At 42.0% G+C, this 12,505-nt stretch overlaps 1 protein-coding gene across 1 annotated transcript; it reads left to right on the top strand.

Moving 5' to 3' along the window:
• The first annotated feature begins 227 nt into the window (after positions 1-227).
• Positions 228-2,108, top strand: LOC141020382 (zinc finger BED domain-containing protein 4-like). The gene is made up of 3 exons (XM_073495439.1): positions 228-1,015; positions 1,734-1,959; positions 2,073-2,108. The coding sequence occupies exons 1-3, from the start codon at positions 228-230 to the stop codon at positions 2,106-2,108; spliced, it is 1,050 nt and encodes a 349-aa protein (XP_073351540.1).
• The last annotated feature ends 10,397 nt before the right edge of the window (positions 2,109-12,505 follow it).

Genomic DNA, 12,505 nt, shown 5'->3' with positions numbered 1-12,505 from the left:
ATTTTATTGCTCTGGATGACCAGCCACTGTCGGTTGTGGACAATGTAGGATTTCGCCGTCTTCTCAGCACACTCGAGCCACGATATGAGATTCCCAGTCGCCCCTACATCACGGATGTTATGGTGCCAAAACTTTTTGAGGATGTGAAAAAAAAAGTTCGCGACCAGGTGAATAAGGCTTCAGCCTTAAGTTTCACCACTGACATTTGGACAAGCAGTGTGTGCCCAATGTCACTGCTCAGCTTAACGGCGCAGTGGCTAGACGAGGAGTTCATTCGTCATCACGTCACACTACATGCAAAGTCATTCCGGGGCTCGCACACCAGCCAGAGCATCGCAGGTGCTTTCGATAGCATGCTCCAGACCTGGAACATTCCGAAGACGTCCGTCCACGCAGTGCTCCGAGACAACGCAAGGAATATGATAAAAGCCATGAGTGATGCTGAGCTGCCCAGCCTACCTTGTACAGCTCACACTCTCCAGCTGGTCGTTCATGAGGGCCTTCTGTCACAGAGAAGTGTTACTGATGCGGTGGCTGTCGGCCGCAAAATAGTTGGGCATTTTAAACATTCTGCTCTGGCCAACTCCCGGCTCGAGGACATTCAATTAGAGATCAACCAGCCTGCTAAGCGGCTCCAGCAGGACGTACAGACCCGCTGGAACAGCACGTTTTACATGATACAGTCCTTGATTGAGCAGAAACGGGCTCTGGGAATATACGTGTCTGAATACGGACTCCCTGATACTCTGACGGGTCACCAGTGGATTCTGCTGGAGAAGGTGCTCTCTGTCCTGGGTCCATTCGAGGAGTTAACTCGGAAAGTTAGCTCTTCAGATGCCATGGCTGCAGACGTCATTCCAGCAGTCACTGTGCTGCACAGATTTCTAACAAGGGAGACTGATGAAGACCATGGGGTCAAAGCGATGAAGGGAACCTTGGCTGCAGCTGTCAGGAAGCGATTCACTGATGTGGAGGCAAACCCACTGTACAGCATCGCAACGCTGCTCCATCCCAGGTGAGTGTGACAGTAACTGTGTGTGACTGTATGTGATTGTAACTGTGATGTGTGTGACTGTGTGTGTGTAACTGTGACTGTGTGTGACTGTGTGTGTAACTGTGTGTGACTATGTGTGATTGTAACTGTGTGTGTGTGTGTGTGTGTGTGTGTGTGTGTGTAACTGTGTGTGACTGTGTGTGTGTAACTGTGACTGTGTGTGACTGTGTGTGTAACTGTGTGTGACTATGTGTGATTGTAACTGTGTGTGTGTGTGTGTGTGTGTGTGTGTGTAACTGTGTGTGACTGTGTGTGTGTAACTGTGACTGTGTGTGACTGTGTGTGTAACTGTGTGTGACTATGTGTGATTGTAACTGTGTGTGTGTGTGTGTAACTGTGTGTGACTGTGTGTGTAACTGTGTGTAACTATGTGTGATTGTAACTGTGTGTGTGTGTGTAACTGTGTGTGACTGTGTGATTGTGACTGTGTGTGTGTGACTATGTGTGTGTAACTGTGTGTGACTGTGTGATTGTGACTGTGTGTGTGTGTGTGTGTGTGTAACTGTGTGTGACTGTGTGATTGTGACTGTGTGTGTGTGTGTAACTGTGTGTGACTATGTGTGATTGTAACTGCGACTGTGTGTGTTTGTGTGTGTGCAACTGGGTGACTGTAACTGTGACTGTGCTAAAATAGCAAGCATGCTATTTTCAACTTCTTTTTTTTCTTTCTCTGTTTTAGGTACAAAAATCGTTTTTTCTCCAATGCTACCACTGCTGCACATGCCAAAGAGGTGCTGAAACTTGAGCTGCTGAGGTTGCCTGGAGAACTGGACAAACAGGAGGACCATGACCTGAATGAACCACCTTCAAGAAAACCACGCACGGACCAGACCACCAGCAGTCTAGACAGCATATTTGATGAAATTGCAGATGAGCAGGCATCAGCATCAGTGGGCACAGCTGCAGTAGGTTCAAGTGTACAAGTAGAGACATATCTTGGAGAGGCCGTGATTTCACGGGAAGACAAACCACTACAATACTGGGTGGTTAATAAAGTGCGCTTCCCAACTCTGGCTAGACTGGCGGGCAGATACCTTTCAGCACCTTGCACTAGTGTTGACAGTGAAAGGTTGTTCAGCTCAGTGTCACACATTGTGAGTGAAAGCAGAAACAGGCTCACAGCTGATCATGCAGAGATGATTCTGTTCATCAAAAAGAATCTGCCTCTCACTTTCTCAAAAGAAGCTTAGTTCAAAGACCACACCATTGCATTCTGACTGAAGTTTAACTCTGCAATAGGTTAATTCATGTTTTGTCAATCTAAAAGCTGAAGACAGTGCCAAATAGTCAATTGATATTTTGTTTGATTCAAATGTGGACACTGCAATAGGTTAATTCATGTTTTGTAAAAGCTGAAGACAGTGCCAAATAGTTACATGATATTTTGTTTGATTCAAATGTGGACACTGCAATAGGTTAATTCATGTTTTCTCAATCTAAAAGCTGAAGACAGTGCTAATTGATAATTTTGTTTGATTCAAATGAGGAAACTGCAATAATTTCACAGAAAAATGTTTAATTTCACTTGAAATGTGAAAAGTTTTACAGTCATTTATTCATATTTATCATTATTTGTTGTAACAAGCAGAGAAGAAAATAAAACTTGTCTTCCAATTCATTGCATTTTGCCTAATCGTTTGTTTTTTTGTTGTGGTAGAAGGATCGGCATCGGTACTCGGTATCGGCAAGTACTCAGATCCAAGTATCGGTATCGTATCGGTTTGAAAAAAAGTGGTATCGGTGCATCCCTAGTAAGAATCTTTACCTTTCATGTAGTCAGCCCTTGTACTGGGGGGCATAGTTTGAGAGGATGTCCCCCCTTCAATCCCCTCAATAACCGGACACCCTTTATTCAATTGCAGAGCCAGCTCCTCCGCTGGCGTAAATTGTGCAGGTGGTGGCCCTCCCCCCGTGCCGGTTATGTCGTTTTTTTTTTTTGCTGCTGTGACAAAAAAAAAAAAAAATCACAACAGAATAGATGATATCCAAGTCTGAATATAGCTTATGGACATAGGCCTACTTACCACTCTGAACAATGTTTTTATATTTTATTTGCTGCCACGTCCGCTTCTCCCCACTCAGATTGGCGCTGTTTAAAAGTAAAAAAGGTTTAATGTTACATTTACAGCCTGTAGGTTTTGTTATATAGCCTCTACTCGCTCAAGATCTTTAAACAATACGTTCTCATAATTATGGTCAAGCTTTTAATCAGAATCGTATTATTTGGTATTTATTTAATGTGAATTTACTTACGCATTTAATCGATCAGCAATTTCCTGCCAGCCTTTCTCTCTGGCTTTATTTATTGCTGCTGTATTGCCTTTCTTAGTTATTAGAGGTTTAAATTCCTCATAAGCCTCCATTATCAGTGACTGCTCCGAGGCAGTGAATATTGCCGCTCGATCTTTATGACATTTCGCCATTGTGAATCTGGTTGATCTGTGTTCGACCTTATGGGCTGCTTATGAATGGCGTGCACACGCAATTAGTCTGGCTTGCTGAGCCTGTCTTGAATTAGTCTGATTGCGTAGACGTGGCTTGGCCTTTATGGAACCGCTTTAGCCTCATCTCATTTGTTAGGCTTATTCAAATCAGGTTTTTCACATTAAGCGCCGCTTTTCTGAGCTTGCTTTATGGAACGGACCCCAGGTCTTTGGACCGATTGACTCGAAATCGCTCAAAAATGTGCTCCTATACTGGCTGAACGAGACACAGCAGTCTCCATCGGATTCCGGTGGAATTTGTATTTTTGGTGAATATTTTAGTGAAAAGGGACAATGTTTCATGAGACTGGCTTAAGGCTGGAGTTAGGGTTAGGGTTATGGGGCTAGGGTTAGGGTTACGGTCGTCTTTTGACCGATTGACTCGAAATTCGGCACGAATGTGGTCCTCTACTGGCTGAACGAGGGACAGCAGTTCCCATCGGATTCCGGTGGAATTTGTATTTTTGGTGAATATTTTAGTGAAAAAAGTGGCCCATTTTTTCAATAGCTTCCAGGTCTTTGGACCGATTGACTCTAAATCGCTCCCAAATGTGCTCCTATACTGGCTGAACGAGACACAGCAGTCCCCATTGGATTCCGGTGGAATTTGTATTTTTGGTGAATATTTTAGTGAAAAGGGACAATGTTTCATGAGACTGGCTTAAGGCTAGAGTTAGGGTTAGGGTTCTGGGGCTAGGGTTAGGGTTACGGTCGTCTTTTGACCTATTGACTCAAAATTCGGCACGAATGTGGTCCTCTACTGGCTGAACGAGGGACAGCAGTTCCCATTGGATTCCGGTGAAATTTGTATTTTTGGTGAATATTTTAGTGAAAAAAGTGCCCCAGTTTTTTCAATAGCTTCCAGGTCTTTGGACCGATTGACTCGAAATCGCTCAAAAATGTGCTCCTATACTGGCTGAACGAGACACAGCAGTCCCCATCTGATTCCGGTGCAATTTTTATTTTTGGTGAATATTTTAGTGAAAAAAGTGGCCCATTTTTTCAATAGCCTCCAGGTCTTTGGACCGATTGACTCGAAATCACTCCCAAATGTGCTCCTATACTGGCTGAACGAGACACAGCAGTCACCATTGGATTCCGGTGGAATTTGTATTTTTGGTGAATATTTTAGTGAAAAAAGTGGCCCATTTTTTCAATAGCTTCCAGGTCTTTGGACCGATTGACTCGAAATCGCTCCCAAATGTGCTCCTATACTGGCTGAACGAGACACAGCAGTCCCCATCGGATTCCGGTGGAATTTGTATTTTTGGTGAATATTTTAGTGAAAAAAGTGGCCCATTTTTTCAATAGCTTCCAGGTCTTTGGACCGATTGACTCGAAATCACTCCCAAATGTGCTCCTATACTGGCTGAACGAGACACAGCAGTCCCCATCGGATTCTGGTGGAATTTGTATTTTTGGTGAATATTTTAGTGAAAAGGGACAATGTTTCATGAGACTGGCTTAAGGCTGGAGTTAGGGTTAGGGTTAGGGTTAGGGTTATGGAGCTAGGGTTAGGGTTACGGTCGTCTTTTGACCGATTGACTCGAAATTCGTCACGAATGTGGTCCTCTACTCGCTGAATGAGACACAGCAGTCCCCATCGGATTCCAATGAAATTTGTATTTTTGGTGAATATTTTAAAGAAAAAATTGGCCCATTTTTTCAATAGCTTCCAGGTCTTTTGTCCGATTGACTCGAAATCGCTCCCAAATGTGCCCCTATACTGGCTGAACGAGACACAGCAGTCCCCATCGGATTCCGGTGAAATTTGTATTTTTGGTGAATATTTTAGAGAAAAAAGTGGCCCATTTTTTCAATAGCTTCCAGGTCTTTGCACCGATTGACTCGAAATCGCTCCCAAATGTGCTCCTATACTGGCTGAACGAGACACAGCAGTCCCCATCGGATTCCGGTGAAATTTGTTTTTTTGGTGAATATTTTAGAGAAAAAGTGGCCCATTTTTTCAATAGCTTCCAGGTCTTTGGACCGATTGACTCGAAATCGCTCCCAAATGTGCTCCTATACTGGCTGAACGAGACACAGCAGTCCTTATCGGATTCCAATGAAATTTGTATTTTTGGTGAATATTTTAGAGAAAAAAGTGGCCCATTTTTTCAATAGCTTCCAGGTCTTTGGACCGATTGACTCGAAATCGCTCCCAAATGTGCTCCTATACTGGCTGAAAGAGACACAGCAGTCCCCATCGGATTCCGACGAAATTTGTATTTTTGGTGAATATTTTAAAGAAAAAATTGGCCCATTTTTTCAATAGCTTCCAGGTCTTTTGTCCGATTGACTCGAAATCGCTCCCAAATGTGCTCCTATACGGGCTGAACGAGACACAGCAGTCCCAATCGGATTCCGATGAAATTTGTATTTTTGGTGAATATTTTAGAGAAAAAAGTGGCCCATTTTTTCAATAGCTTCCAGGTCTTTGGACCGATTGACTCGAAATCGCTCCCAAATGTGCTCCTATACGGGCTGAACGAGACACAGCAGTCCCCATCGGATTCCGGTGAAATTTGTATTTTTGGTGAATATTTTAGAGAAAAAAGTGGCCCATTTTTTCAATAGCTTCCAGGTCTTTGGACCGATTGACTCGAAATCGCTCCCAAATGTGCTCCTATACTGGCTGAACGAGACACAGCAGTCCCCATCGGATTCCGGTGAAATTTGTATTTTTGGTGAATATTTTAGTGAAAAGAGACAATGTTTCATGAGACTGCCTTAAGGCTGGCATTAGGGTTAGGGTTAGGGTTAGGGTTATGGAGCTAGGGTTAGGATTACGGTCGTCTTTTGACCGATTGACTCGAAATTCGTCACGAATGTGGTCCTCTACTCGCTGAATGAGACACAGCAGTCCCCATCGGATTCCGACGAAATTTGTATTTTTGGTGAATATTTTAAAGAAAAAAGTGGCCCATTTTTTCAATAGCTTCCAGGTCTTTTGTCCGATTGACTCGAAATCGCTCCCAAATGTGCTCCTATACGGGCTGAACGAGACACATCAGTCCCCATCGGATTCCGATGAAATTTGTATTTTTGGTGAATATTTTAGAGAAAAAAGTGGCCCATTTTTTCAATAGCTTCCAGGTCTTTGGACCGATTGACTCGAAATCGCTCCCAAATGTGCTCCTATACTGGCTGAACGAGACACAGCAGTCCCCATCGGATTCCGGTGAAATTTGTATTTTTGGTGAATATTTTAGTGAAAAGAGACAATGTTTCATGAGACTGCCTTAAGGCTGGCATTAGGGTTAGTGTTAGGGTTAGGGTTATGGAGCTAGGGTTAGGGTTACGGTCGTGTTTTGACCGATTGACTCGAAATTCGTCATGAATGTGGTCCTCTACTCGCTGAATGAGACACAGCAGTCCCCATCGGATTCCGATGAAATTTGTATTTTTGGTGAATATTTTAAAGAAAAAATTGGCCCATTTTTTCAATAGCTTCCAGGTCTTTGGACCGATTGACTCGAAATCGCTCCAAATGTGCTCCTATACTGGCTGAACGAGACACAGCATTCCCCATCGGATTCCGGTGAAATTTGTATTTTTGGTGAATATTTTAGTGAAAAGAGACAATGTTTCATGAGACTGCCTTAAGGCTGGCATTAGGGTTAGGGTTAGGGCTAGGGTTATGGAGCTAGGGTAAGGGTTACGGTCGTCTTTTGACCGATTGACTCGAAATTCGTCACGAATGTGGTCCTCTACTCGCTGAATGAGACAAAGCAGTCCCCATCGGATTCCGATGAAATTTGTATTTTTGGTGAATATTTTAAAGAAAAAATTGGCCCATTTTTTCAATAGCTTCCAGGTCTTTTGTCCGATTGACTCGAAATCGCTCCCAAATGTGCTCCTATACTGGCTGAACGAGACACAGCAGTCCCCATCGGATTTCGGTGAAATTTGTATTTTTGGTGAATATTTTAGAGAAAAAGTGGCCCATTTTTTCAATAGCTTCCAGGTCTTTGGACCGATTGACTCGAAATCGCTCCCAAATGTGCTCCTATACTGGCTGAACGAGACACAGCAGTCCCCATCGGATTCCGGTGAAATTTGTATTTTTGGTGAATATTTTAGTGAAAAGAGACAATGTTTCATGAGACTGCCTTAAGGCTGGCATTAGGGTTAGTGTTAGGGTTAGGGTTATGGAGCTAGGGTTAGGGTTACGGTCGTCTTTTGACCGATTGACTCGAAATTCGTCACGAATGTGGTCCTCTACTCGCTGAATGAGACACAGCAGTCCCCATCGGATTCCGATGAAATTTGTATTTTTGGTGAATATTTTAAAGAAAAAATTGGCCCATTTTTTCAATAGCTTCCAGGTCTTTTGTCCGATTGACGCGAAATCGCTCCCAAATGTGCTCCTATACTGGCTGAACGAGACACAGCAGTCCCCATCGGATTCCGATGAAATTTGTATTTTTGGTGAATATTTTAGAGAAAAAAGTGGCCCATTTTTTCAATAGCTTCCAGGCAGGGGCGGAGTGGGGCACCAAAATCCACCGGGAAAATTCTGACCGCACCGGCCCACCCCCTACATTTCTGTAAATCAGTGGCGAACCGTGCCTATCAGAACTGGGCCTTCTGTACACAGTGAAAAAAATCACTAACGAAAAATACGTGGCGTCCCTGGCCATTTTTAAGCTTTAGGCAAAATATAGTTTTACTGCTCCATCTTCAAAAATTGCGTTGTTCTAGTTATGCACACAGCCACACACACACGTACACAGCCACACACACACGTTCACAGCCACACGTACACAGCCACACACACACGTTCACAGCCACACGTACACAGCCACACACACACGTTCACAGCCACACGTACACAGCCACACACACACGTACACAGCCACATGCACACAGCCACACACACGTACACAGGCTGTGTACGTGTGTGTGGTTGTGTGCGTGTGGCTGTGTAACACAGCCACACACACACACACACACACACACACACACTATCGGACGTCAGGTAGACAGTCACTTTATGAACAATCATTTAACAAGTGTGTGGAAACAAAATGCAACCAGTTCAACAAGATGCACCACTGCAGCAAAACCAGCAATAACACATCAGTTCCACTCACCAGTGACATCACTTAAAGACGAAATCTTTTCATTAACGGTCGTCTTGAAAAGGGCACGCCAGTGATTAATAAATTACATTTATTGGTAGTGTATCTCCTACATTATCACACGAAAACAATATAATAAAGACTTAGACGCACAGCTTAATCTCTAGAGGGTCCAATGTACATGTGGGCGTGCATCATTGTTTCCCGTCAGACTGGAAACACTGATGCTGGTTTCACACCAAACAAGGTAATAGACTAGACATGTGAATGACGTGTTCAATGTCGCCTCTCACGCGTGTCGAGCTGTCCCTCATCTGTTGTGTGTATTACCTTCATGTCTGAGACATTTTCTACACATACAGACATTAAAACTGTAGTAAAATGCTGGCATGGTGTCCATGTGACTGTCTACGGGTCGTTTTCAGGTTGCTGTTTAACCTTGTGACCGGTTTAACCTGTTAAGATGGACACCGAAATGAAAAGCGAGACTTTACGCCACACAGCACACGCATCCTCTGTGTCCAGCCTTTACATCACCCCCAAGACTTGTACCAGTTTAATAATTATGACAACAGCAATGACAGCTGACGATGGCCTACTGTAGCCGACTATTTATGATGATGGAGCTGAGCTGCCAATGGGGCAAAGGAAGGTAATTGGATTAAAAATAACAGTGAAAGTAGCACAGTATTGACAAACATGAGTCAGCTGCTTTATTAGCTGTTCTTGAGGCAGGTTGTGATCAGATGATATTGTAAAAATGATAAAGTAAAACTGTATGAAACATTTGTTTTCTCAACTTATTTTTTGTCCATAAAAATATGTAAACAATTAACATAAAGACATTTTACCTTAAATTAGCTTAAATGCAAGGTCATTTCACTTCATCCAAAGGAAAGTATCCACTGTCCTCTTGTTGAAGTTATAGCAACAGGCTCGATACTCCTCTTAAATGGTCCTTCTTTGGGCTAAAGCTATAGTGTCTTGCTTCCTTCCTGGGTGACCGTGAGAAAACAGGAAGCTGGTGGGTTTTTTTTTCTGCACAGCGTCACGTTAAATAAAGTCTCACTGAATAAACCGCAACTCTTGAAGCAGTTTCATTTACTAGAAAATGAACTCCAGTTTTTAAAAAAACAAACTGCAACAACATGATTTGATTAGCTTTATTGGTAAATTATACACTGATATTGTTAATATTTGGCATCAAGTAAAAGCAAGATATTAGGATTTGATAACAAAAGACAAAAACACCCAAAACCCAAAGAAGTTTTGAGAAAAATGTGTCCTCATTTAGGATATTTAGGCACAGTGGTTCTTTGAGCTAAATACTAACAACAGCATGATTTCACATGAGTATATCACAACAACGACTAAATCATGAAACATCTGAAAATGCAAAAAAGCCTTAAACACCCTTAAAACAACAGAAACTAACAGATAAACTGAGATTCCTCATAAAATATTTACTTCAGGTCATTAAAAAAACAGGCCATATTTAGGCACAGTGGTGCTTTGAGCTAAATGCTAACGACAGCATGCAAACAAAACAGTACAATGATGTGGCATCAGATATAACGTTTTTTCAGTATTTCAACCGTGTAATATATTTTTTTCAAGCAAGATATCAGGATCTCACCTGAGTATATCACAACAACAATAATGGCTTAAGAAGTTTAAATCATATAACATCAAACAATAGAAAAACAGTACAATGATGTGACATCAGAGGGTTTTGGCACCTGCCCCTTTGCCCCTGATGTCCAAAGTGTCTTTTAGTCAAAGTGTATTATATTGTTTGGTTGTTTTTTTAGTAGTAGTAGTTCTGTTAAATTGTAGGAAATAGTACCCACTGTTTTGCTAGTTTGAAGAACAGAATAACATCCATTGAAGTGTGTTTTTCTATCATTTCCCTTTTAATGAGTCTCTTAATAGTAGAAAGCATTATATTTGAGAAAAGTAGGCCATAAATGTTCAAGAATTTAAAAGCATGTTTTATCAAACAGCTTCTGCTGAATCTAGAATTATAATATAAAGCTGCTTAAGAGATCATTGTGTCATCAGCAGTTCACTTTGCAACTTACACAGTTTTAACTGTGTGTATCTTTTATTGTTTTAATGTTTATCATAATTTCCTGTATTATCATGAAATTTCATTCAGCAGTGCAGTTTTGCCTTTTTCTTTGAAAAATGACTTAACCCTCGTATTGTCTTCCCATTTACTATGCACCTTTTGTCCTCTCGGGTCAAATTGACCCGGTCTGTTTTGACTGCTTATAAAGCATGAGGTATGAAATGGTCACCAAATTTTTTTGTTTCAACTTTTTAGTGAACATATATCTTACATATCTAACATATATTTTACACTTATTTTTGTAATTTATGGTATGATAGACCTCATTTACATAAAATTATACCTCATTTTTGAGTTAAAAAAAGCAGAAATTCTCAATTATTTTCACTATGGTTATGATCACAGGCACACAAGTAGATGGAATATCACAGACTGGTACATGTCAAAGTTTAGTCAGGATATTTTTTTGAAACCACTTAATTTTTTTGAATGGCAGCAAATAGTCACACCTGTTGTCCTCCCGGGTCAAATTGACCCGGTCTTGTTTGACTGTTTATAAAGCATGAAGTATAAAATGATAACACAATTCTGTGTTATACCTTTTAGTCAACTTGTTTCCAACACATTACCATAAATTTTACATACATTTTTGTAATGTATGGTATAATATACCTAATTTCCATGGAATTATACCTAATTTTTGAGTAAAAAAGCAGGAATTATGAATTATTTTGACTCTAGTTAGGATCAGAGGCACATATGTTGATGCACAGACTGGTATATGTCAAAGTTTAGTCAGGATATTGTTTTGAAACCATTAAAAAAAAATTCTGTTGTCCTCTCTCTGTAGGTAGATCAGAGGTTGTGATGAAATTAGGTTTGAAGTTCTGTGTGTGTGTTTGTGTTTGTGCGTGCGTGTGTGCGTGTGTGTTTGTGTGTGTGAGAGTGTGAGAGTGAGTGTTAGAGGTCACGAGGCGAACCGTGCCTTCTGTACACAGTGAAAAAAATCACTAACGAAAAATACGTGGCGTCCCTGGCCATTTTTAAGCTTTAGGCAAAATATAGTTTTACTGCTCCATCTTCAAAAATTGCGTTGTTCTAGTTATGCACACAGCCACACACACACGTTCACAGCCACACGTACACAGCCACACACACACGTTCACAGCCACACGTACACAGCCACACACACACGTTCACAGCCACACGTACACAGCCACACACACACGTACACAGCCACACACACACGTTCACAGCCACACGTACACAGCCACACACACACGTTCACAGCCACACGTACACAGCCACACACACGTTCACAGCCACACGTACACAACCACACACACGTTCACAGCCACACGTACACAGCCACACACACGTACACAGCCACATGCACACATGCACACAGCCTGTGTACGTGTGTGTGGTTGTGTGCGTGTGGCTGTGTTACACAGCCACACGCACACACACAAACACACACACACACACACACACACACACACTATCGGACGTCAGGTAGACAGTCACTTTATGAACAATCATTTAACAAGTGTGTGGAAACAAAATGCAACCAGTTCAACAAGATGCACCACTGCAGCAAAACCAGCAATAACACATCAGTTCCACTCACCAGTGACGTCACTTAAAGACGAAATCTTTTCATTAACGGTCGTCTTGAAAAGGGCACTGACAATAAATCCGCAACAATATCATCTCCACCTGTTGCCATTTTCAATGTCGGCTATCAATCACAACTCGCTAGTTAAGCTCGGTGTTGCGTGACTGCAATCGGTTCATTGGATAAACGTAGTGA

This window comes from Pagrus major, chromosome 2 (assembly GCF_040436345.1).
Source record: "Pagrus major chromosome 2, Pma_NU_1.0".
NCBI classification, from domain to species: Eukaryota; Metazoa; Chordata; class Actinopteri; order Spariformes; family Sparidae; genus Pagrus; species Pagrus major.
This window is presented reverse-complemented; position numbering and strand designations above follow the sequence as displayed.

Excerpts from the sequence above, each read along its gene's own strand:
- LOC141020382 (XM_073495439.1), top strand. The coding sequence starts at position 228 with ATGTCACTGCTCAGCTTAACGGCGCAGTGGCTAGACGAGGAGTTCATT. Across the intron at positions 1,016-1,733 it reads GCAACGCTGCTCCATCCCAG|GTACAAAAATCGTTTTTTCT; the intron begins GTGAGTGTGACA and ends TCTCTGTTTTAG. Across the intron at positions 1,960-2,072 it reads CATCAGTGGGCACAGCTGCA|ACTGGCGGGCAGATACCTTT; the intron begins GTAGGTTCAAGT and ends AACTCTGGCTAG.